The sequence below is a fragment of the Amphibalanus amphitrite genome, unplaced genomic scaffold (genome assembly GCF_019059575.1).
Source record: "Amphibalanus amphitrite isolate SeventyFive unplaced genomic scaffold, NRLGWU_Aamphi_draft 000661F_arrow, whole genome shotgun sequence".
Classification (NCBI taxonomy): domain Eukaryota; kingdom Metazoa; phylum Arthropoda; class Thecostraca; order Balanomorpha; family Balanidae; genus Amphibalanus; species Amphibalanus amphitrite.
In genome coordinates, this window is record NW_024882155.1 from 92,181 (window position 1) to 114,851 (window position 22,671).

General features: G+C 53.4%; 2 protein-coding genes across 11 annotated transcripts; one reads left to right on the top strand and one right to left on the bottom strand.

The window, feature by feature from the left end:
• Positions 1-174: 174 nt before the first annotated feature.
• Positions 175-3,033, bottom strand: LOC122364191. The gene is made up of 4 exons (XM_043334329.1): positions 2,537-3,033; positions 2,057-2,164; positions 1,577-1,758; positions 175-1,207 (listed from the first exon to the last, which is right to left on the bottom strand). Exons 1-4 carry the CDS (start codon positions 2,777-2,779, stop codon positions 586-588), a joined length of 1,155 nt encoding a protein of 384 aa, XP_043190264.1. The 5' UTR covers positions 2,780-3,033; the 3' UTR covers positions 175-585.
• A 432-nt stretch (positions 3,034-3,465) lies between these two features.
• Positions 3,466-15,612, top strand: LOC122364192 (1,4-alpha-glucan-branching enzyme-like). 10 transcript variants are annotated; one of them, XM_043334330.1, is made up of 13 exons: positions 3,466-3,613; positions 3,854-3,979; positions 4,278-4,554; positions 5,081-5,448; positions 7,208-7,539; positions 7,862-7,983; positions 8,282-8,491; positions 8,773-8,944; positions 9,303-9,487; positions 12,127-12,183; positions 12,620-12,727; positions 13,291-13,431; positions 15,196-15,612. In XM_043334330.1, exons 2-13 carry the CDS (start codon positions 3,876-3,878, stop codon positions 15,241-15,243), a joined length of 2,124 nt encoding a protein of 707 aa, XP_043190265.1. In that variant the 5' UTR covers positions 3,466-3,613; positions 3,854-3,875; the 3' UTR covers positions 15,244-15,612. The 10 variants fall into 10 exon arrangements, with proteins under 10 accessions (XP_043190265.1, XP_043190271.1, XP_043190270.1 ...); XM_043334335.1 differs by having other exon boundaries at positions 3,526-3,640; XM_043334331.1 differs by having other exon boundaries at positions 3,534-3,605.
• Positions 15,613-22,671: the final 7,059 nt, after the last annotated feature.

Genomic DNA, 22,671 nt, shown 5'->3' on the forward strand with positions numbered 1-22,671 from the left:
TGTTTTCGTACTGAATTAAAATATGAGCTAATGGCACACTTGTCAGTCATCCTATAACCAATACACAAAAGTTTGGCCGGCTGTCAACTTAAAAAAAGCTTCCTCTGTCAACTCAGCACCAAGCAGTCTCAACCATTTAGTTCGTATACTCCTACCTGTTTCAAACCCATGCGATGTGCTACAATGATTGATATATTTTGTGATCTCACCGTCTTTTTTCTGATTTACCGCCATTCTTCTTGTTTATAAAAAGATAAAGGCCAAAATCGATTGCAAAAATCTTCGAAAGAGCTTATTATTAGCTAAAACAAAGATACTTCCTAGCACAATTATTAAAAACACAATATTATTGATGATTAATTCATGAACGGTCACCGAGATACTAAAAAACAATCGTCAATTTAGAATGAATAAAGCATGCACAATGCACGATTATGGGTAGCTGAACTGTCTAACCGGGACAAGACACCTTAACCAAATACTAGCAAAGCTGACTTTCACCGTCACACCCCCACTCGCAGCTATCAACGAATCTCCCTTGTCACGACATAATCTCGGGGACCGCGGCGGCCGGCCGCATTTCAGCTACTCGGTAGTAGCCAGCCAGTCGGTCGGGGCGGCGGCGGCGCCGGCCGGCGTACGGAACCCCCTCAGTGTCACCGGGATCTGACACCAGATCGGCTCCGGCTCCGGCTCCGGGCCGTCCTCCGACCCGGCTCCCGCCGCCCAGTCACACGGAGCCGCGTAGGACAGCTCGCCGCCGGCCGAAGAGCAGCCGCCGGACGAGGTCGAGCACGAGTCGCCCCGGGACTGGTCGGGCGACTCGGGCGGCCAGCGGCCGGCACCCACCTCTGTGAGGCGTCCCAGTCCGTTCACCGGCGGCGCGGGCGACAGCGAGGCGTCCAGCAGCGAGAGGCCCATCTCGGCGGCGAACTGGGCGCAGCAGGCCTGGAGGCGGCGCGGCGCGGCGCGGCCGCAGCACGGCGACACGGCCACCGGTGACGGCGGCACACTCTCGGCCAGCGCGCGCACGCCGTGCTGCAGACGGATGTGGATGACGGTGCCGCGGCGGAACGTCTGCGCCGGCCGCGGCACCAGCGGCGTGTCGCTGCCGCCGCCCGGCGCCGTGCGCAGCAGCACGTGCAGGTTAGTGGGCGCCAGCTGGCGAGAGGTGAGCTCCAGCAGCGGTGAGCACGTCACCAGTGTCCTGTCGGGGAAAACGATTAAGTGTGTGGTAACTAGTGGCTCACAAATCTAGCAGGTCTCCTAACTATTTAACTATAGGAAGTCTTGGTACGAGCCAGCAGACGATTACGATCTAGATGGGAGCAGCCCGGGATCAAGAAAGGTCGGAAACCGCACGAGATTCGCACCTCTACGAGGGAAGTTTTTGAAACATTCAATATGTAATAGGTATGCAACTTCAGGTCGGAGTTGCTAGGTAGTTCAAATTTGTTGCGTATTCGTTATGGCCCGAGAGAATGCTCGCGACTGCGGCCTGGGACTCTTTTGGAGATTTTATCGTCGTGTTATATCGCAATTGGTGAATAACGGGTAATTAGACGATTTTCCCCACCTAAAGAGTTGCCGAGCGCCCCTCTGGTGCTGCAGGCAGCGCGGATGTCTGTCGAACTGCGCCGCTATGGCCGGGAAATGCAGCACGTACACCTCCTTGGGGCTGACGGCCGAGCTGCCGAGCAGCAGCGCTACGCGAACTCCGTCCGGCCAGCTGCAGCTGTCCAGCGCGTCAGACAGTTGCTGCAACACACAGATGGCAGTGAGCTGATACAATATCATAAATAACTACCTACAGGTGATAACAGCCCCACCTGCAGCCAGGTATACCTGGTTAGCTCCAAATGCATGTGGCACTGGCCTCAATAGCCTGTAACTTAACTTTCTAGATGAGCCAACAAAACTGCATTATCTCGGTATCCTGGCTCATATGTAATTAATTTGAAAATGTGGAAGCCAGAAGCAATCAAGGCCACCTGAATCATTAAGACAAATTTCACGTAGTTTAACTGGGAATGGTTGGAAAAGTCCCTGATCTTACCTGATCACACTCATCATATTTGGTTAGAAACATCTTTATCCTTTTTTGAAGTCTCTCATCTCTTTTCAGTCTTCTCCTGGCATGCCTTGCTTGCATAAGATTCTGGCGCTAAAAAAGACAACATGTTTAAGAGAATTCGCTGGTGGAACATAACAACTCTTTGAGTTTCAGATTACACTAAAAGCAAGCTTTATAATCATTTGACAAAAAAGAGAAGTGACTAAAGTTGAGTGGTTACTACAGGATTAAGGCTTCAAAATTTCTTTGTATGATAAGGAACCCAAAACTGACTGATGAGAAGACATGAGAAGACCTGAAATTGTTTCTTGAAGGTAAAAGACAACCAGCAAGAAGGTACCAATTTGACCACAGCCCATTTCACCTAATTCAAAATGGCCACATTCCTGATTCAACTCCTTACAATTACCACAAATCTATCAGTTCAATCACACTGAACATAAAAACAGCATGAACGCGTACCAACAGCTGCTGGTGACGTCGGACCCCTTCTGCATCACTACACCAATCTTCATCTTTCAGTTCATGAAGTAAATTCAAGTCAGGCTCCACTTCATTAGCTGCTCTCCCAGCATATTTTCTCAACGAATCAAACTGGAATGGTATCTGCCCTCTTTGGTAGAGAAGATATTTTATAAATGAGAAAATCAGATGCTTTGTACAGGCTCGAGTCAAAACACCATCAAGTTCAATGGACGTATCCATTTGCCAGAAGCAAGTGATGGCAACAAACTACACTAATTACACAACATAGCAAATAAAAACAAGTAGTCTTCGAGAATTCGGCACGTAGTCTTCCATCAAAATTATAATAGGTATGTAATCAAAATCCAAAATGCGCGGTATTCTGGTTGAGGCTTGTTCACCGCGTTGTGTTCACGGCGTAAGCTACGAGACGGAGCGGCCAAATCTAGCGAAAAATGTAAGATGTCCTTAAATTGACCAAGACTTTGCAAAAACTCTAAAAAAAAATCCGCTGATAAGGTAGGCTGCATTTTTTAGCGAACATTTTCATGTCTGTCATTTACGTTTGTGGTTTGTAGCAAATGCGAATGCCATTTGTGCGGTACGCTCATGTCATTCTCATTGAGCTTGTATTTGCTTGTTTAAATCTTGATGGATGGTTAATAAAAAATGTCAATTTAATTGTTGGTAGGGTAACTTTGGACTATTGGGATGTTCTTCATACGATGAAGATATCAGACATCAATAAATTGATTGAAATGTACATGCTGAGGTCGTAGCTAGGAACACGCAAAATGACAGATGCATAGTAGATGTATTTCCATAGATATGTAGACATATCATGTGTATTTCTGACCTAATGAGTTTTTTTCTAGAAAGTCTCAAGTTTTCCCCTTTACATTTGGCCGCCTTGAAATAGCAAAAACAGTTGAATAGATTGTTTGTAACTCTTGCGTTGTAATCGTCTAAATTATATTTTACACCTTCCTTCGCCCTCGCCCTCGGTTTATATAGCCTTGCCCTCGCCTACTGCCTACTCAAGATACCTATAAGAAACTGCCTACTAGTGCGTAGGTAGGTGCCCGCCTAGCAGATTGCACGGTATATACTCCAACTCTCAACTCCAACTGCAGTTCTCTATATAAATAGAGAACTGCAGATTGGAGTATAGTGAATCGTGTATTTTTGTATACCTACATTGCATATTACAATTATTTGACTGAGGGTGTGTTTCTGCAAGCTACAAGCTACTGATGACTGTTTTGCCATGCTACTAAGTACTAACCCACGGGTTCCCACCTCACCTGTTTGCAGAAAAGGATCCAGAGAAAAAGACATGTCACAAGACAGAGGAGATGATGTTATGAGTCCACCTCAGCTGAATGTTCTACTTGAGCGTGATCCATACCTGAAACCCTTTGAAAAGGAAATAAGGAGGAGGTGAGCATACGATATTGGCTGATGTATGGTTATTTGCATAGGCGGCGGAATGGGGAGGGCACCAGGGCATTGGCCCCCCTTTGATTTTGGCATTTTAACATTAGCCCTATGGGCGTTGCATGGAAAGAATGGGACCAAAAGTTGGCAGTGCCCCCTTAGTTGAAGGTGTTCCGCCGCTACTGGTTATTTGCATGCAACATGACCACCCGTGCTAATGTAACTAAGTGTGTTAGGTGCGCTGTTTGACAGGCATGGCTGTGAGGCCAGTCTGACAAATCACTGACACATTTATTGGCAGATATGGTGAGTTCACCAAGCTCCTGCACAGCATCAATGAACATGAGGGCGGCCTGGACCACTTCAGTCGTGGCTACGAGCGGTTCGGCTTGCATGTGCAGCCAGACGGCTCCATCAGCTGCCTTGAGTGGTGTCCAGCTGCCGAGGCTCTTTACCTGAAGGGCGAGTTCAACAACTGGCAGCTGGCTGAGTTCCAGCGGCAGCCGTTCGGCAAGTGGCAGCTGATTCTGCCAGGGCGCGCCGGCCAGCCACCCATCTCCCACCTGTCACAGGTCAAGGTAGGTGTTGGGGTCACTGCTGGTCTGGTAGGTTGGTGTAGCACTGGGCCTGATGCCGGCACTGCTCTGAACCAGCCTACATTGCTGCTGGGACTGTTATATTTCTTCTTACAAATCAAATAATAGTGAGGTTTTATGAATATGCTATTTTTCATTTATGTGCAAAAATCGCGACCCAATTCAATTTCGTTGTTATTTCTCTTCAGGCGGCGTAGATTGATCGAAAGGCTTGTTGATTGGCGTTGCCTCCTCGGAACTACCAATATGCTTGTTGATATCCTAGTTCGGTATCCGGTGTCATTCCCGCACCGATAACCGGTGTCCGTCGGTCTGTGCCCGCTGGCGGCTAGCCATGTGTTCGTGTCATTGTCCGGGTCATTTATCGTGTGTGTCCGGGTCCGGCTGAAGATATGTGTCCGTGTCTTTGAGTCATAACCGTGTCCGGTGAATTATCCGTCCCCGGGCCTCTGACGGTCCGGTTCAGTGTCGTGATCTCTGACGCGGCTCGTGTTGTCGTCGCCGCCAGCTGGTAGTGAAGACCAAAGACGGTCAGTTCGTGGACCGTCTCTCCCCGTGGGCCACCTACGTCAAGCCGCCGCCCACCAAGGACCAGGGCATCGCCTACAACCAGCACTTCTGGAACCCGCCGGCCAGCGAGCGGTACCAGTTCAAGCACTGCCGGCCGCGCCGCCCGGCCAGCCTCCGCATCTACGAGTGCCACGTGGGCATCGCCACTCCCGAGGGCCGCGTCGGACAGTACGGCGAGTTTGGCCGCGACGTGCTGCCGCGCATCGCCAAGCTGGGCTACAACGCCATCCAGCTGATGGCCATCATGGAGCACGTCTACTACGCCAGCTTCGGCTACCAGGTCACCAGCTTCTTCGCCGCATCCAGGTGGGTGGGCTGGATGGGGAGGTCTGTAGTACACATGACTGAGGAGGAATGATGGCCAGGGCGGCAGCACTAAGCACACTAGGCTGCAAAGGGCTTAACTGAACACATGTGCGGCCAGATGGGACCAGATACACGTCCAGACAGATCACTGTCCCGGATTGACATCATAGCGGAGTACGCCAGTCGTACGAACTTAGGATCTGATCAGACGGACTCACCGATGGAAAGATGGAGCAGACGTAAAGTGGGAAGGAAGTTGCTCGGACGCACTGATACCTGACCAGCTGAGCGTAGGCCGTGGGGTTGAGAGGGCCGCCCGTAGCAGTTGCCAGCGATCGGATGGGTAACTCAGCGCCACATTAATGCCGCCCGACTATAATACGGTCACTGGCCGCCGAAAGGGACTATATATATTTAGCCACTAGTCTCCAGTGAATGCTGTACTACTGGATAGGTCGCTGGCAACCGAAGGGCACAGGCGTCATCACTGCGCCAGATGTGGCCGGTTCTGCCTTCTCTAGGTTCACGGCTGGATGGATGAGTCCAGCTCACTCTGTGACGTAGGCGTCACTTTCCGAAATTTATTGGTAGAGTACGGGCCCTACCAGGTCTATGTAAAACAACATCCATGTTCTGTAATAGTGTTCTCTGACATCCTCGATCGTCGCCGCCGAAGTCACTGTTCCTATCCATCAATTGGTCGGTGGAGCGACTGGAGCGAGCCAATGGATGATGTTGAGTCAGTACTGCCATAGATTCATTAATTCCCCACTGACCTCTGCGCCTGAATATAAACACGCCGATGAGCCAGCACTTCAAACGCCCCTGGCCGTTTCCATAGGCCGGGGATAAACAGTAAGGAGGCCGGTCGGTGGGCGGCACCCCGGTCGGAGTCTCTCGGAGAATGGCGCGACTTTTGGCACCCTGGCGGTATCGCTGAACACACATCATTGAGTACCACACTGTACTTTCTATAGCGTAATACGCTAGTACAGTAGCGCTGTATCATTGTCCATGATACCATGTTTCACACGGCCCACCCTTTGATACCATTGCTCACACGGCTGGTCCTTCGTTACCATGGCGATTCGCTGGCACCATGTGGGGCACGCCGGCGTCGCGTGCGGTGGCCGCCGTCACGCAGCGGACGGCTGATCCCGACCGCCACGTGGTGCGCCCGGTTCGGCTTCCGATGCGCCCGTAATGTAAACATTCCAACGGCTCGGAAAAAGAGCCGGTAGGTGCTCTCAGGTGGCGTTACGTCATCATGACTCGTAACCTAGAGGTGTCTAGTGACGGGCTTACACCTGTTCAGTCACCTGACAATTGACATCGTAGCTCAATACGACGGGTCAGAATAAGAACATCGTACAGCTGATACAACCACCGGCTATTTTCGTCAATAGTTGGGAAAACGAGTGGAGCCAAATCGATTTAACTTGCTCTACATGTTTTTCACACCCATTTGTGGAAATTTCGTGTAATCGAATCTCAGGCTCCATGCAAAACATAGATTGGAGACATCGATTTGCGTGTATGTAATACAAATGCAAGCATTGATTTATATGCACTGCTCCGTCGTATATTTATACATCAGGTTAAGTTCGTCTTACGTGAGGTCTTCCACAGCGGTAACGAGCTCTGAGCGGACATTGGTTCCCTATCTCGGACAAAACGATACAGCTGTATTTCAGCACCTCCATTTTGCTGAAGTCTACAAGACACTAATGAGTTACGGCTACCTCTCCCCCATTTTCAGCCGGTACGGCACTCCCGAGGAGCTGAAGCAGCTGATTGACGCCGCTCACGCACTGGGTATCTACGTGCTCCTCGACGTGGTGCACTCTCACGCCTCCAAGAACGTGTTGGATGGCCTGAACGAGTTCGACGGCACGGACAGTTGCTACTTCCACGGCGGCGCGCGCGGCGTGCACTCGCTCTGGGACTCGCGTCTGTTCAACTACAGTAGCTGGGAGGTGCTGCGCTTCCTGCTCTCCAACCTGCGCTGGTACATGGAGGAGTACCAGTTCGACGGCTTCCGCTTCGACGGCGTCACCTCCATGCTCTACCACAGCCGCGGCATCGCGCAGGGTGAGACTGCTGTGGCAGGAAGAGGGAGGGGCGATTGGGACGGGGAGAGGTGACTGGATTGTCTGTATGATTGGCCGGCGGAGTGGGATGCTGGCTGATTGACCGAAACAAGCTGAATTGCTAATAAGCCGAGCTATGGGGCTGATGTAGTGTATTCTGAGGACCGTTGTCTTTGCAGGGCCATTGTGGTTTTTTTGTAGGACCGATGTATTATATAACGTATCTGTAAATTACCGTAACTGTGTGGTGGATTTACGAGCCGTTTGTGGGAGCTACTCAGTTCCACTTGCGTCCATCTGACCCGTCGCCGTCCTGTCTCCAGGCTTCAGCGGCGACTACAGCGAGTACTTTGGCCTGGGCACTGACACCGAGTCGCTGGTGTACCTGATGCTGGCCAACCACATGACGCACACGCTGTACCCGGAGTCCACCACCGTCGCTGAGGTACGGAGGTCCTGACCGCCCACACCCGGCCAGAGCTCAGTTATTCGTCGAACTGATATGTTGAGTTTCCATTCGTCATTCACACGGTGACGTTGTATTCTGGTACTAACGTGTGTCCATGGGTTTGTGCATCCCACCCGTCTCATTGTTTTTCCTTTTTGTACCCAACCTACAATTCATGTGGGACGTAGCTGTGTCTGTAGCTCCAGCCTGTAAACCTGTTCGTTTACTGTCCTGTAGCCAACAGTCTTTGTCCCTGTGAATTTACTAACCTGTCTGCTCTGTTCTCCGCACACAGGATGTGTCGGGCATGCCGGCGCTCTGCTGTCCGGTCGAGATGGGCGGCACCGGCTTCGACTACCGGCTGGGCATGGCCATCCCGGACAAGTGGATCGAGATGCTGAAGGAGTACTCGGACGAAAACTGGAACATCGGCAACCTCGTGCACACGCTCACCAACCGGCGCTGGCTGGAGAAGACGATCGCCTACGCCGAGTCGCACGACCAGGTGGGAGCTCGCAGCGGGAATGGGGGACATATCGAGTCGGAGGTATCCATTCTACAGGGGCTGGCTCATCGTTACAATACCTGTGTAATGTGTATTGGGGAGCGGGGGAGGGGGGGTTAAGTGTGAACGTCTTTTCATTTATTTGACTTGTAGGACATGACTCGTGTTGGCGATGTATGACTCATAATAAGTATGCGATTCTCGCCTCAAATGCCTAGGGCTAGCTGTCATTGATCGGTTATCTACGTCGTTGACCGCCCGAACGTTCCCCTGCGCCACAGGCTCTGGTCGGCGACAAGACGATAGCGTTCTGGCTGATGGACAAGGAGATGTACACGCACATGTCGACGCTGAGCCCTCCCAGCCTGGTGATCGATCGCGGGATCCAGCTGCACAAGATGATCCGGCTGCTGACGCACTCGCTGGGCGGAGAGGCCTACCTCAACTTCAGCGGTCAGTGGGGACCTCTGCCCGTCCGTCCTGTCTGCCGCGGTACTGGTTCCCTGGTTATTGGTCCTGTCTTGTGACCCATCGTTCCCTGGCCACTCAACCTGCACTTTGACCGATCGGCCTGTGGGATTTGTGCTGCTGGGTCCCAGTTGTGGGGACTCTTTGGCAGTTGGCAGGTCTGTTTTTCAGCTGTTAAACTGTCATTTGCCGGATGCATACGTGTTACAACCGGCGTATTCCTCCCTCCTCACCTCTGATCAAAGCAGGAGATGCATTTGGCATGCCTACCCCCTCCGTACCCTCATAGGGATGAAGTTTTACCGGTACTCTAACCCCCTAACCCCGTCTCCCCCTCCAACAGGCAACGAGTTCGGTCACCCGGAGTGGCTCGATTTCCCCCGGATCGGCAACAACGACTCGTACCACTACGCCCGGCGGCAGTACAACCTGGTGGACGACCAGCTGCTGCGCTACCGCATGCTCAACGACTTTGACGCAGCCATGAACCACCTGGAGGAGAAGTACGGCTGGCTGCACTCCGATCCGGTGAGCGGGCGACCGCGGGATAGCGGGAGACTCAAACACTGTCGGGTCTCAAAGGCTCAACCTGTCGGGCTTGATTAATATGGGCTATACTCGAAACTTAATACTATTTTTCATTTGTATAGTTCGGCAATACATTATTTATTATGAGACCGAAGTTCCTTATATCTATGATCTAATCAACATTGTTGATGGACCAATGAAGATTGGTGATGAATCAATAACACCGCTGTGCTGACTGGATCCGAACTTACCCTGCCCGTGTCTGACCTCTTCCTGTCCCCACAGCCCTAACCTGGTCCCCTGTCCTCTGTCCTTCCCGTCCTCACAACCCTGACCTGGCCCCCCTGTCCTCTGTCCTTCCCGTCCTCACAACCCTGACCTGGCCCCCCTGTCCTCTGTCCTTCCCGTCCTCACAACCCTGACCTGGCCCCCCTGTCCTCTGTCCTTCCCGTCCTCACAGCCCTGACCTGGCCCCCCTGTCCTCTGTCCTTCCCGTCCTCACAACCAGGGGTGTCGATTTTTCAAAATGGTTGGGGGTGCTCAACCCCTGCACCGGGTGAAAGATTGTAGCTTTGCCATGGGGCACAACCGTACCTACAAGGCATGGTTGTGTATCCCCATAAGGTACTGATAATCCCGGGATTTCCACTAATATTTCCCAAAGGTTGAACGTTCTTCAAAATCATTCTGCTCGTCCTAGTACTTGGCTACCTCATTACATAAACATCTTTCCGAAAAAAAAACGCGTACATTTGCCGGCAGCTCGACAGCAGCACCGACACCTCTGTAATAAGGTGACAGAAACCGATGACCGCGATTAGCACCGGTGCAGCAGCCCCTGCGGTCCGCAGGGGCGGACATTGCGCGGGAGGCAACGGTATAGCTACGAGGCTCTGGCGTTTATCAGACGATCACAATAATCGCTGAAAAAAATAACAGGTGATTGCAATTCGATATTTATGGGTTTACGATTTTCCTCAGTGGCGTAGCCAGGTGGGCCCGTGAGCCCCCCCCCCCGCCCCATCAGGTTCAGGGGCCCATCGGATTATTCGAGCCTGAGGGGCACTGCGGCGCCAATTGGCCACTGAGGGTCCACGTTGGCTATATTTGGATTCAGAAGGGCCCCACAGGGCTCGTAAGAACACTTCATGGGCCCAAAAGTACTAACATTAAGATCTCCATAAGGGCCCCAAACCAGCCTCTGAGGGCCACTTGCCGGCCTCTGGGGGTCTTAACCGGCCTCTACGGGGCCAGCTCTAGGAGCTGCACACCCGCCTGTAATGGCCCCACACCCATTTCTCTGAGGGCCCCTATAACGGCGACTGTGAGGGCCCTCACCGGCGCCCCTGAGCGCCACACCGGCGTCTCTGAGGGCCCCACACCCCTAACTCTGAGGCCCTATACCAATGCCTTTAAAAACCCTATCATGGGCGGTTCTGAGGGCCCTTGACAGTTACCAGCGACCCTGACGGCCCCACACAGGTGACACGGAGGGTCCCAGCGGCGTCTGAGCGCACCATGCCAGTCTCTGAGAACCCCACAAGGCTCCTGAAGGCACCGGTGACCTCTTGATATCTTCTTGTCGGCCTATGAAGGATCCGTTCCGTAACAGCAGTTCTGAGGGCCCAACGCGCGCCTGTGATGGCCCTAAACCAGTGTCTCTGAGAGCCCCCACACCGGCGCCTCCAGTCCGAGGGCCCCACATTGCCATATCTGAGGGCCCCACACTAGTGCCTCTTAAGGCCCTATATCGGCGGCTCTGAGGGCCCAACATCGTAGCTTCTGAAGGCCCCACAAGTGCGCATGTGATGGCCACCCTGCCACCGGTGACATTTGAAGGCCCCACACCGGCGACTCTGAGGGCCCCATCAGCGCCTGAGCCCGTTCCGGTCTCTAAAGATGACCCCACAGGGTTTCTGAAGGTACATACCACCGGCCTCTGATGACCCTTTGCCGGCCTCTGAGGGCCCGTCGCCGGTCTCTGGAGCCCCCTGCCGGCTTGTAAAGGGTACGCGCCAGCAGCTCTAAGGGTCTGACACCCGGGTACGACGGACCCACACCATCTTTGCAACTTAACGTTTTTTTTCGCCCTTCTTCTTAAATCTAAATTTTCTTTTCTTTACATCTTTATTTCATGCCTTGTAAATTGCGTAATTGTTTTATTTTTAGTAGTGAACTACTGCAGAACAATTATTTTCCTCAAGCAGAGTTATTGAGGGACAAAACCATTGGGGGTGCCCCGAAAACCATTGGGGGTGCTCATTTGAGCATTGGGGGTGCTGCAGCACCCCCAAAGGTATACAAATCGACACCCATGCTCACAACCCTGACCTGGCCCCCCTGTCCTCTGTCCTTCCCGTCCTCACAACCCTGACCTGGCCCCCCTGTCCTCTGTCCTTCCCGTCCTCACAACCCTGACCTGGCCCCCCTGTCCTCTGTCCTTCCCGTCCTCACAACCCTGACCTGGCCCCCCTGTCCTCTGTCCTTCCCGTCCTCACAACCCTGACCTGGCCCCCCTGTCCTCTGTCCTTCCCGTCCTCACAGCCCTAACCTGGTCCCCATATCCTCTCTCCTTCCCGTCCTCACAGCCGGCCTAACCTGGTCCCCATATCCTCTCTCCTTCCGGTCCGTGTCCGCAGTTCTCCACGGGTCGTGTGACGGACCCAACCGACCTCCACTGGCCCGTCTACGCCCAGGTGAGCCCGCCGGTCTCCGCGGCGGCGCCAGGTGCATTACATCTTCACCGACTGTTACCCGGTGTAGCCAGGCATCCATATGGCCCGCGTACGAGTAGCTGAAGCTCATCCCTGCTGGTGCCTGAATATCCTGAAAAGTTGAATATTCGTCCTCGTTTATCCCACTTTCATTTTGCCTCCAGATATTATCAGGCATGTTATCCTTTTTGGACGCATTGGTTGTGTTCGGATCAGATAGCTCAACCAACTAAATGTCATGGTTGCAAAAGATAACTCCTAACTGTCCAGCAGACGTCGTGTCCTAGTCATTGTCTGACATCTTTCCCTGTCCAGGCATTCTTTAATATCCGTACACCAGCCCTCTCTCCTTACATCAATCCGTCCGTTTCCTTACGCCTATATCACCACCATTGACATCCACCGCGCATCCCGGCAGGCGTACGTCAGCTGCAAACACGAGGATGACAAGGTGATCGTACACGACCGCGCCGGCCTGGTGTTCGCCTTCAACTTCCACGCGAGCAAGTCGTTCACCGGCTACAAGGTGGGTGCCGAGCCGCGGGCGGGGTTGGTCGGTTGGAGTTTAGCCGGCCCCGGGGCTGGAAGGCCGTGTTGTGTGTGAAATGGTGCTGGGCGAACTGTATGTAGCGAACGTAGTAGGCTGATTGGAACGGTAAAGGCAAGCTTGTGCACAATATGAAGCGCAGGAATCTTTCCAAACGATGCAGACTGGCCGGCTGCGTGCAGTGGGGCGTTTTGGTCTGTCTCAAACGGTACACGCTGAGCAGTAAAGGGTCCGTGCACTATGCCGTTTGGGTTGTATCCTCCGATGAGAGGCAGCTGGGACCGGTCGGTCTGACGCTCCCCCCCCCCCTCCCCCTGCGTAGGTGGGTGTGGACCGGTCTGACTCCCTCCCACAAGTAGGTACGGACTAGTCTGACCCCTCCCCCCCCCCCCCACAGGCGGGTGTGGACCAGTCTACCCCTCACAGTTTGATGTGGACTAGTCTGACCGCCCCCTCCACAGGCTGTTGTGAACCAATCTGCCTCCCTCCCCCAGGTTGGTGTGGACTAGTCTGACCGTCCCCCCTCCCCCTCCCCCTTACAGGTGGGAGTGGACCAGCCGGGCTGCTACCGCGTCGTGCTCGACACGGACCGGGAGGAGTTTGGCGGACACAACCGGGTCGACCCCGAGGCCAAGTACCACACCATGAACGAAGGATTCAACGGACGCCGTTACTCGATGCTTGTAAGTACCACCCGGGATTAGGGGCGATCGTTCACGGGACAGGCTGGCGAATGAAGGGTGACCGGTGTTTTTGACGTGATGTTTTTACGCTTTTACGTTTTTACCGATGTTTTTTTACGCGGTCTGGCTAATCGCTCACAGTATTTTAGCTGATGAGGGGCCCAGCGCTGTGAGCAAGGGACAATGAGGAGAGGAGAAGCTCCAGTGGGGCCTGCTGACCACGGTACAGGTCGTCTGAGATGAAAATAATGACTAAAACCAAACTAATGCTAGCTCAAGAATTACGTTAAAACTGCATTGCACGTAGTTTTTTAACTTTAAGTTGGATAGTGTATCACCCTGTCTGCCCGATGTCCCTTTTCCTGGTTTCATTGTCAATTATCGCAAATTATGTGCAAATTATGTGCAACATAATTATATATATATATATATATATATATATATATATATATATATATATATATATATATATATATGTTGCGGGCCAAGTGCGAAGGCTAGTCCATTCGCAAATGGCCTAGTCCAAGTGCGATAACGCACTTGGACTAGGCCGTTTGCGAATGGACTAGTCCATGTGCGTTATTGCAGTTGGCCTAGGCCGTTTGCGAATGGACGGGCGTTTATGCTCCCAGTCCAAGTGCGAAGTCAGGCCAAGTGCGAAATATCCAGCAAAGTGACGTCAACTTGGCAAGTCAACTTGGCATGTGCAAAGTCCCGTGTGAAATGATGCGTGCAAAGTATTGGTAACTCAACCGGAAAATGCTTACACAGTCATGCTGAGGTCGCCTCTTCTTTACCTCACCCCACCCTTGCGTTCACCCCTTGGAAACATTGTCTGACGATGAATTTCATGAGCCTTGCAATGTAATGGTGAAGTGAAACAAACTCAACTCAAGAACACCCAGATCCAGTGCGAGCCCGGAGCACGGTACTAATGGTCTCCGCACACCACGCGACTCTCCGCTGTTCGAAGGTCATATAAGGGGATATTTGACCTCCCCAGATCCAGATCGGTGGCCGAAGCCTGGCCAGCGGCAACACGTTGCTATAATTTCCGCGTTGTGCAGGGTTCAGCGGAAAGTCGCATCCCGAATGGACCAGGTGTGTGGAGACCTTAACCCAGAGTTGCGCCAGCTCGCAGATCTGCTCCGGAGAACAAACTAAACATATAGACGCAGTGGCGTCGCCACGGATTTTCGACTAGGGGATCTGGTCGGACGGTCAGTCAAAGTAATCCCCACCAAATACTGAAAACTCCTCGGATTTAGACAATTTTATTTTGAGAATGCACCAAAATCGTTTTTAAAATATTTTATTTTATTCTTGATCGATTTTCGTGGCCAAAAGTGTGTGTGTGGTGGGGAGGGGGGGGGGGCGTCGGACCGGCATATTTTCAAGAATGTCTGTGTGTGGGGGGGGGGTCCGGACCCCTCCGACCCCCCCCCCCCCCCGTCGGCGACGCCCCTGCATCGACCAGCGGTGGCCCATTCATTCGGAATCGTACCCCAATCCGAGGATCCATGCTTCCGGCGTCTAAGTGCAACGCCACAAACCCGTCCGTTCGCAAACGGCCTAGGCCATTCGCGAATGGCCGGCCATTCGCAAACGGACTAGTCCGTTTGCAAACGGACCGCCATTCGCAAACGGCCTAGTCCATTCGCGAATGGACTAGTTCGTTCGCAAACGGACTAGCCTTCGCACTTGGCCCGTAACATATACATTATGTGCAAATTATCGCTTGTCTGACCGATACCCCTCCCGCAGGTATACCTGCCGAGCCGGGCGGCGCTGGTGTACGCCCGCTGTGACTGAGACTGACCGACCCCTGTCCGCCGGAGGTGGCGCCAGTAGAACGGTGTGCAATACGAGCGCCCTGCCCGCCACGAGCTGTGTGAATGTGCCTGGCCGGCCGGCCGGGCGGCGACCCGGGCCGGCACAGCCGACCGACTGTGAACGAGCTATGCTGGCCATCAAATGGCTGTGGAGCGGCGCACGCGTCAGTAGAGGCTATTGCTGTTTTATATTTTGTATGCCTATTGGTTTCAGATCTGAAAATGTTGTTAACACGTTATGATTTAGAAGTTTTTGGTTATGTAGATTTTAAACTGTCTTCTCAGGACGTGTTGCTGATACTCTGCCTGCTTAGGGAGCCATATATACGAATAAATTGCTGGGCAATTATTACGAGTTTGTTCAAACGAGATTATATGGGCATAATAGCGTTTATTAGAGGGATGTCCGACGTGGCATGATGCGACTTACGAGTGATCAGTTTGATTGGTTCTGAATTCCTTCGATTGGCACGGAATGTCTTTGATAGGGTCGGGATCCGACCGCTCGCTACAAGCGTTTTTCCTCTGTGACGTGTTTCCTTATCGCTCTTCAACTCAAGTTGCCGGCTTAGTTTGTTCTATTTATGGTATAGCCATGGACACCAAATCGATGACTGATTCAGTTTACATCTATCCTTGCACCTATCCTGAGAAGTTGGTGCACCTAATGTGGATCGGCTATTTCGGGATTCGGTTGGGCACCGCTTGCCAGGGCTCATGGATGGATTCTGCCGTCGCTCAAAACGGGTTACACTGCTCCGAAAGGGTCACAGAGCGCACTTCCCTCACAACACTTCCTCCTTCCCTACCCGAATCCCTTGGTCGCGGCTGCCGAAACCTGAGAGTGGAGTTTTGGGTTGTCTGTGTGGATCCGGCGAGTAAAGTTTGTGACTTGTGACTTTTTAGTTGAAGCTCTGACGGCGTGTAGTTTTTTTAGCCGAACAATCAACGAATGAACTATCGTAGTTTGTGAGCTGCATTACTGCCGTGGCTTATAGTTTTAGTATGAGTGAAGACAGAGTCGGTCTGTGTATTTTCAAGTACTGCCGGTCGGCGTCCGCTGCGATAGAGGACGGCGTCGTCGCTCGATCGGAAGGTACTGTCTGTCATGACGAGCTCCGATAGGCGTCCGACACAATGGTAGCTCATAGAACTCCTATCGGCGGCGGCCCCGCCCGTGCCGGCTCCTCTCCGATAGGGAGGCCGCTGCTGTGATAGCGACACACGGCGGCGCCGGACGACACACAGTGTCTCGAGTGGCCGTCACTGCTGACGGCTGGCCTCAGCGGTCGGCGAGTCCCAGAGGAAGGCTTGGATAGTGTGTGCTGTGGTGACTGAGTTGTGAATGTTGCCGGAGTGGTTGAAAGTGTGGAGTGTTTGGTAGTCGGACGGAGTGTGATTTTATGTGTGGGTGTGGAACAGAACGTGCAGTAGACAGAATGGCTTTATAGGGGAGTGTAAAACAGAAGTGGTGCCTTGTCTGCCGGCAAAGGCTCCTGCGCTGGTGGGTGGCTTCATTGATCTCAGCAAGGAGGAGCGTGTTTCGGCCTGGGACGGACTGGTCTGAGACTGGTGCCCGGACCGTCAGTGATGGAGCGCCCGGCAGGACCACGGCCCGCCGGTACGGCTCGCGTGCAGGCCGTGCCGCGCGGCGCGGACTCGCCGTGCGGCCTGCCGTTCAGTGGACTGAGTCTGGCCTCGGCGGGTCGGCCGGGCCACCAGCCGTCCGGCCCGCCCGTCACTGAGCCTCTCCGGCCGCCGGCGCCGGGCTGGGCCCCGCCGCCGCCGCCGGACCACCACCGCGGCGTGGTGCGCTTCGTGTCCTCCCTGGACAAGCTGCAGCCGAGCGGGCGGGCCGCGCTGGCCGCGCCGCTGCCCCGTCATGTGTCGTTCCCCTCGTACCCAGAGCCGGTGGTCGAGTTCTCACGCTCGGAGGGACACGTGCTGGCCCCGCCGCAGCCGTACGAGCCTCCCCGGCCGCCTGGCGGCGGCGCCGTGCCGCAGCTGCGCGTCACAGAGGACGCTGGCATCGCGCCGAGGCGGCTGTCCTCTGGACCCTCCTACCAGCAGCCGACCTTCTCATCGCTGCAGAAGATTCGAAATCCAACCGAACAGCAGCTGGAGACCGCCGACTGGTTGCTGCACAGGCGCGGGTCCGGGCTGACGGACTCGAGTCGGCGTAACTCGGCCATGGGGGACTCGAGTCGACGCAGCTCCGCCATGGGAGATTCGAGTCGACGCGGTTCGACTATGGGTGACTCGAGTCGGCGCAGTTCCGGACTTGACTCGAGTCGCCGCGGCTCTGCGATGGACTGGAGCCGACGTGAAGCGGGCGGCCGCGGCGCCGGCGGTCTGCTGTGGTCCCAGCGGAGCACCGTCGAGCCCGCCGTGGACGTCACCAACTGTTACGCGAGCGGCCGGCGGCCCAGCCGTCCCGGCTTGCGGGCCAAGGTAGCGCGCAGCGACTTCGGCTCGGCCGACCAGCGAGCGGCTGCCGAGGGAAGGACAGCGGCGCCGGCCGCTCCCAGCTCCGGCACGGACGGTGAGTGACATGCCGCACACAGTCACATTGGGATTGACCCCGGCTTTGGCCCTGATGCTACCGAGTACCGACAGCAGCCACATGGGCTTGGGGAGTCCCGAGTTCTTACCACACCCTACATGGCCCTTGGGCAGCTGCCCGATTCTCTCACTTTCACATTATGGCGAATGACGGCAGCCGTCTTACATATAACGAGAACGAAATTGGACGAGGGGTTGGGCAAGCAGACTTAGAACAACGCTCAGACAGCTGTACCTTTTTGAGGCTCGTAGGCATGGCGAATGACCAAAACGACGCTGTAAAACCTTATTGAACGAAATATGTTTCAATGGACGAAACTTTCGTCAAAATCACATTAGTCCTCACTTGCCGCCTCCTCCACCACCTCCCATTCAATGTGACGATGGCGATGAATCATTAAAAAATAAGTTCCGAGATAGCGGGAAGTCGAATTTCCCGGCTATCGAGGTTAGGCACGATGCTTTCTGATCTAACAGTCTAACAGAGGATGTCACACCTCGTGAGCTACAAAGACTGAAAGAATGACAACAAGTCTACGTAGCCAGTTATTTACACATATTACGTTTACTCAGGGTAACTTTTAAAGGGAGGGAAAGGGGAATTTCCCCCATTCGAAAATTCCGCTCCCCTTTCAAATTGTGCGTGAACGGCTAGGGAGGGAAGGAGGAATTTCCCCCTTTCAAATTTTTTTTTTGAGCCCATTTTCAATCAATTCGCTACTCAGATTCTATAATCATCGTTGATTTTGGAACTTTAGTATAGGATGGCATAGGCGCGGGAGCCGGGGGGGCAGTGGGGGCAGCTTGCCCCCCCAACTCTGGGGCCGTGGGGGCGGTGCCCCCACAGCTTTGAGACGGAATACCACACTTTTTTTGCAAATGTTTTCTTTTTTTGTTGAAAAAGCCGAGGGGTGAAAAATAAGTGGCCTAAAACCGGTGAGAAAACTAAATTTGGGGGTACCCTAGGTTAATCTCTATTATGGTGTGCCCCCCCAGTCGGAAAGTAGTTCCCGCGCCCCTGTAGGATGGTGGTGACGGCATCGAGAAGTTAAAGAGGAGAGGAGAGTAAGAAATAACTACGCAGTACTATACTGTGATCACCGGTGGCCGTTAATGGCAGCCACATGCTAGCCTAGCAGGACATAACTGTCCAGTCCACTAGCCGTTTAATTAAGTTGCGCTCCTTGCCGCAGCCAATGAGCTATAGTGGCGCAGACATTCCCTGTAAGCGGTAATATCCGGTCGTATGTGAAACATCAGCCCGCTGCCTCCGGAAGCTGACTGTCCCTCTGAAGCCGTGTGCGCCGTGTGGAGGCGCTCTCTCGGTCTCCGCGCCCCTGAGTCACGGGCGCGGCACTCGGCGGAGCTGACCGTCACGCACGCACCGTGACGGCTCGTTTCCGACGCGACGGCGAGGAGCGGCGCGCCTCTGCGCCATCTGAGCGCGGCGCCACTGACTCAAAAACACAACACTCCGAGCGCAGCCGCTGTCTCTGAAAACGGCAGTCCGTGGATCTGATTCAGGTCCTATTCAGGAGGACGCAGATGTGACGGCGTCCTAGTGGTTACGAACACGTCTTGTGAATCACAGTGGCAGCCGCAGCGTGTCGCAGTGGTTCCGATGTTACCAATGGTATTCAACTTCGGCCACAGTTTCCTGTTCGTTTAGTCGCCGATTCGACCGGTAACAGCCCCACAATCTCGTGCCATTTGTGGACATTCATGTTGCTTTTTACGATTTGCCTAATTTCGGAAAACGTTTGCTTCTTCCGCATGACTCGCGATGTGATCTGAACTTGCTTGGTGGGTGCGCGAGTTATATAGCTACCTACCAAATTATACACTTCAAGAACTTTCAAAGAGGCCTTTCAAAAAATTTCAGAGGCCTTTCAAAAAAAAACTTTCAAAAAGGCCTCGCAACGCTCGATAAATCCAGTTTTCTTGTACCTATCGGACGAAGTTTAAAAAAAAAAAAAACACTTCCAATTAACCACCGTTTCACTGGTTTGTGGAAATTATCATATTTACTATAATCGTAGAGTCTAACTTTGTACTTGCATGCAAACTATTCAGCATTCATAAATAGTTGAACGAAAAGGTCCTCATTATAAAAGACTATCAATATCTCAAGTGGTTTATCCGTGGCACGAAGTTGTCGAGCTGCTCGATGCTCGTTGCCACGTTGGTGTCGCACCAGGCCGACAGCGGCCGGCCCGTCGGCCATTTGTTCACGGCGCCGGGACGCCGACGGCTGTGGTGACAACTTATACGGCCTTGGTGGTGACGCCGTTGGCAGTGACTGGCGCCGATCGCCGTACATCTGTGTATGTATGTATATCTGAGCCGCGGCGAGCCGATCGGGCGATGATCTCAACCACCAGCTCCGGTTGCAGGCTGCACACAAATGAATGGAAAAAAGCTGCAGGCCGGCCGCCGGCCGACAGGTGGTTTGAATGAGCGGCGCACTCTGCAGCGCACCGCCGACGGGCAACACAAACAATGGCTGGGTTGTAATGAGGCGGCGGCGGCGCGGCGGCCGTGCGCCGACCACGTGTCGTCTCCCGCCGAGATCGACGCAGGAGAGACACCGGAGCGCGCCGCGCGCCGCCGCCCACCGCCGCCGGCTGTTTGTTTTTACCCCCAGTTGTCGGTAAGTGATAGCCGCGATGCTTGTGCCGTCAGGGTTCATGACACTCATGTCCCCATTCATTTCGGTGGCGTTTTTTTCAGCGGCGGAATTAAGGCGCGCGATGCACGTGCCCACTGGCGACGATAAACAGTGACCTCCGCCAGAGTCGGTCATGGTGGTTCACGGTGCTGCAATGCAAGCGCCCACCTCTGCCCCAAGCTCTAGTTCGCGCTACAATATGGGTTTTCCTCAACAAGACGTATCTGCAGCGCAATTTTTTATGCTCCTCTCACAATGTCTTAGCAGCTTCACATGCTCACATACCGAACGCAGTGTCGAGAAAATGGGCCGACAACGGTATGCCCGGTGCACAGGCGCTTAGAACTTAGATACCGCTGCGTCTCGGTCTGTCTGCGTCTACTCCAAGCAAACATACAACACAAACATACATGATCGTGTCCTTAGCATCACATACATGCAGGGCTGCGGAGTCGGTGTCGGAGTCGGAGTCTGAGTCGGTCGGAGTCGAGAGTTGTGACCGGAGTCGGAGTCGGAGTCGGAGTCGATTTTAGAAACCCGAGCCGGAGTCGGAGTCGGAGTCACCGAAAATCTGTCGACTCCGCAGCCCTGCTAGGTCTGCGGAGTCGGAGTCGGGAGTTGTAGTCGGTCGGAGTCGACAATTCTGCCCGGAGTCGGAGTCGGAGTCGGAGCTGGTTTTTGAAAGCCGGAGTCGGAGTCGGAGTCGGAGTCGCCGAAAATCCATCGACTCCGCAGCCCTGCATACATGTGTGATGATAAGATTACTAAACTGCAGGTTGATGATGATTTAGACGCACATAGACCGTACGCGGCTATGTGCGCACATACGTCTAACTTCGGACTCAATTCTGCCATAGACGGGAATTGCGCGATCGGAGGGTGGAGGGCACAGTCAACACAACGAGCTCTGCTTAGCGGGGCTCTGTCCTTATGAATCACTCCGTTCAAAAGGTTCGGGCTAAATTTATTACGAGCCAGCGAACGAAGCGAGCGAAGCGAAGTCTTTTCAATATACCGGGAAAAGTATCGGTACGAGCGGCCCGACCCGGCCCGGCCCGACCCGGCATGTAACGCTTTTGATAGGCTTATAACTCGGCAACCGCTGGGATGATTGGCATGCGGTATATTTTGCTGGGTAGCCCCATTTCTTCTACCCAGTGGTTGACTATTCTGGATTCATTCAGGTGACCGTCGTGGCACGTGCCACGTGAAAAGCCAAGGGTGTTCAAGCAGTTCTACAGAATTAGCGCTTTTGGGAGGTCTACTATCTCCGGTAACTGCCTGGGTGATTGACTTGCGGTTATTTTTGTAGAGCAGTTACGTCCCTTCTACCAAACATCGGATACTCTCGATGCATGTGGGTCACCCCCAGTGCACGTCACGTGCAAAATGCAACAATAAGAGGTGTCAAATTTGTTCCCATTGCAATTACTCTGAAATTACTGGGGCGATTTCGCTGAAACCTGGCATAGCAGGTAGGCACCCACTGGGCAATCCATTCCCATGCGTTGCGGTTAAGGTGCTACTGCACGTGCGCACGTGCCGGGGGCGTTTCCAGAACTCGAGAACGGCTGGGTTGATTGCGCTGAAATTTGGTAAGCAGTTGGGGACCGGTTGGTAGAGTGCCGTGCGAAAGTCACATTGGACCCAGCTCGCACGTGCACACGTGCAGGATGCCGCTACCAAATCATCACGGGAACGGCTGGGTCGATTGCCTTCAAATTTGGCACACCGCTATATGACCGGTTAGTAGGGTGCAGTACAAAAGCCAGTAGCAAGTAACCTCTCCCCCTTGCGCAGTATAAAATCCGCACGCGCACGTATCCGCACGCACGCATGGTATAAAACAATAAACATGATGATGATGATAACTGCGGGCAGTGAAACATCTTTCCATCGGTGAATCAAATAGTTACAAAAAAGTAACATTTTGGTTGCATGTACCTATTTACTTCTTGATATCTTTTTGCGTGCATTGCTCGACTGCATGGCATAATTCTGGTGGTCGGAAGTCCATACGCGGTCATCGTTAAGCGTTTATTAATTCATAGAATCTGATATTTCGAAAGATATACGTGAAACAAAATGATCCGATAAAATGTAGCGTGTGGTCAAACAAAAAAGAAAAGTAAATTAAGTCAATTAAATAGCAATGGTCAGTAACACACTTCCTTGCGA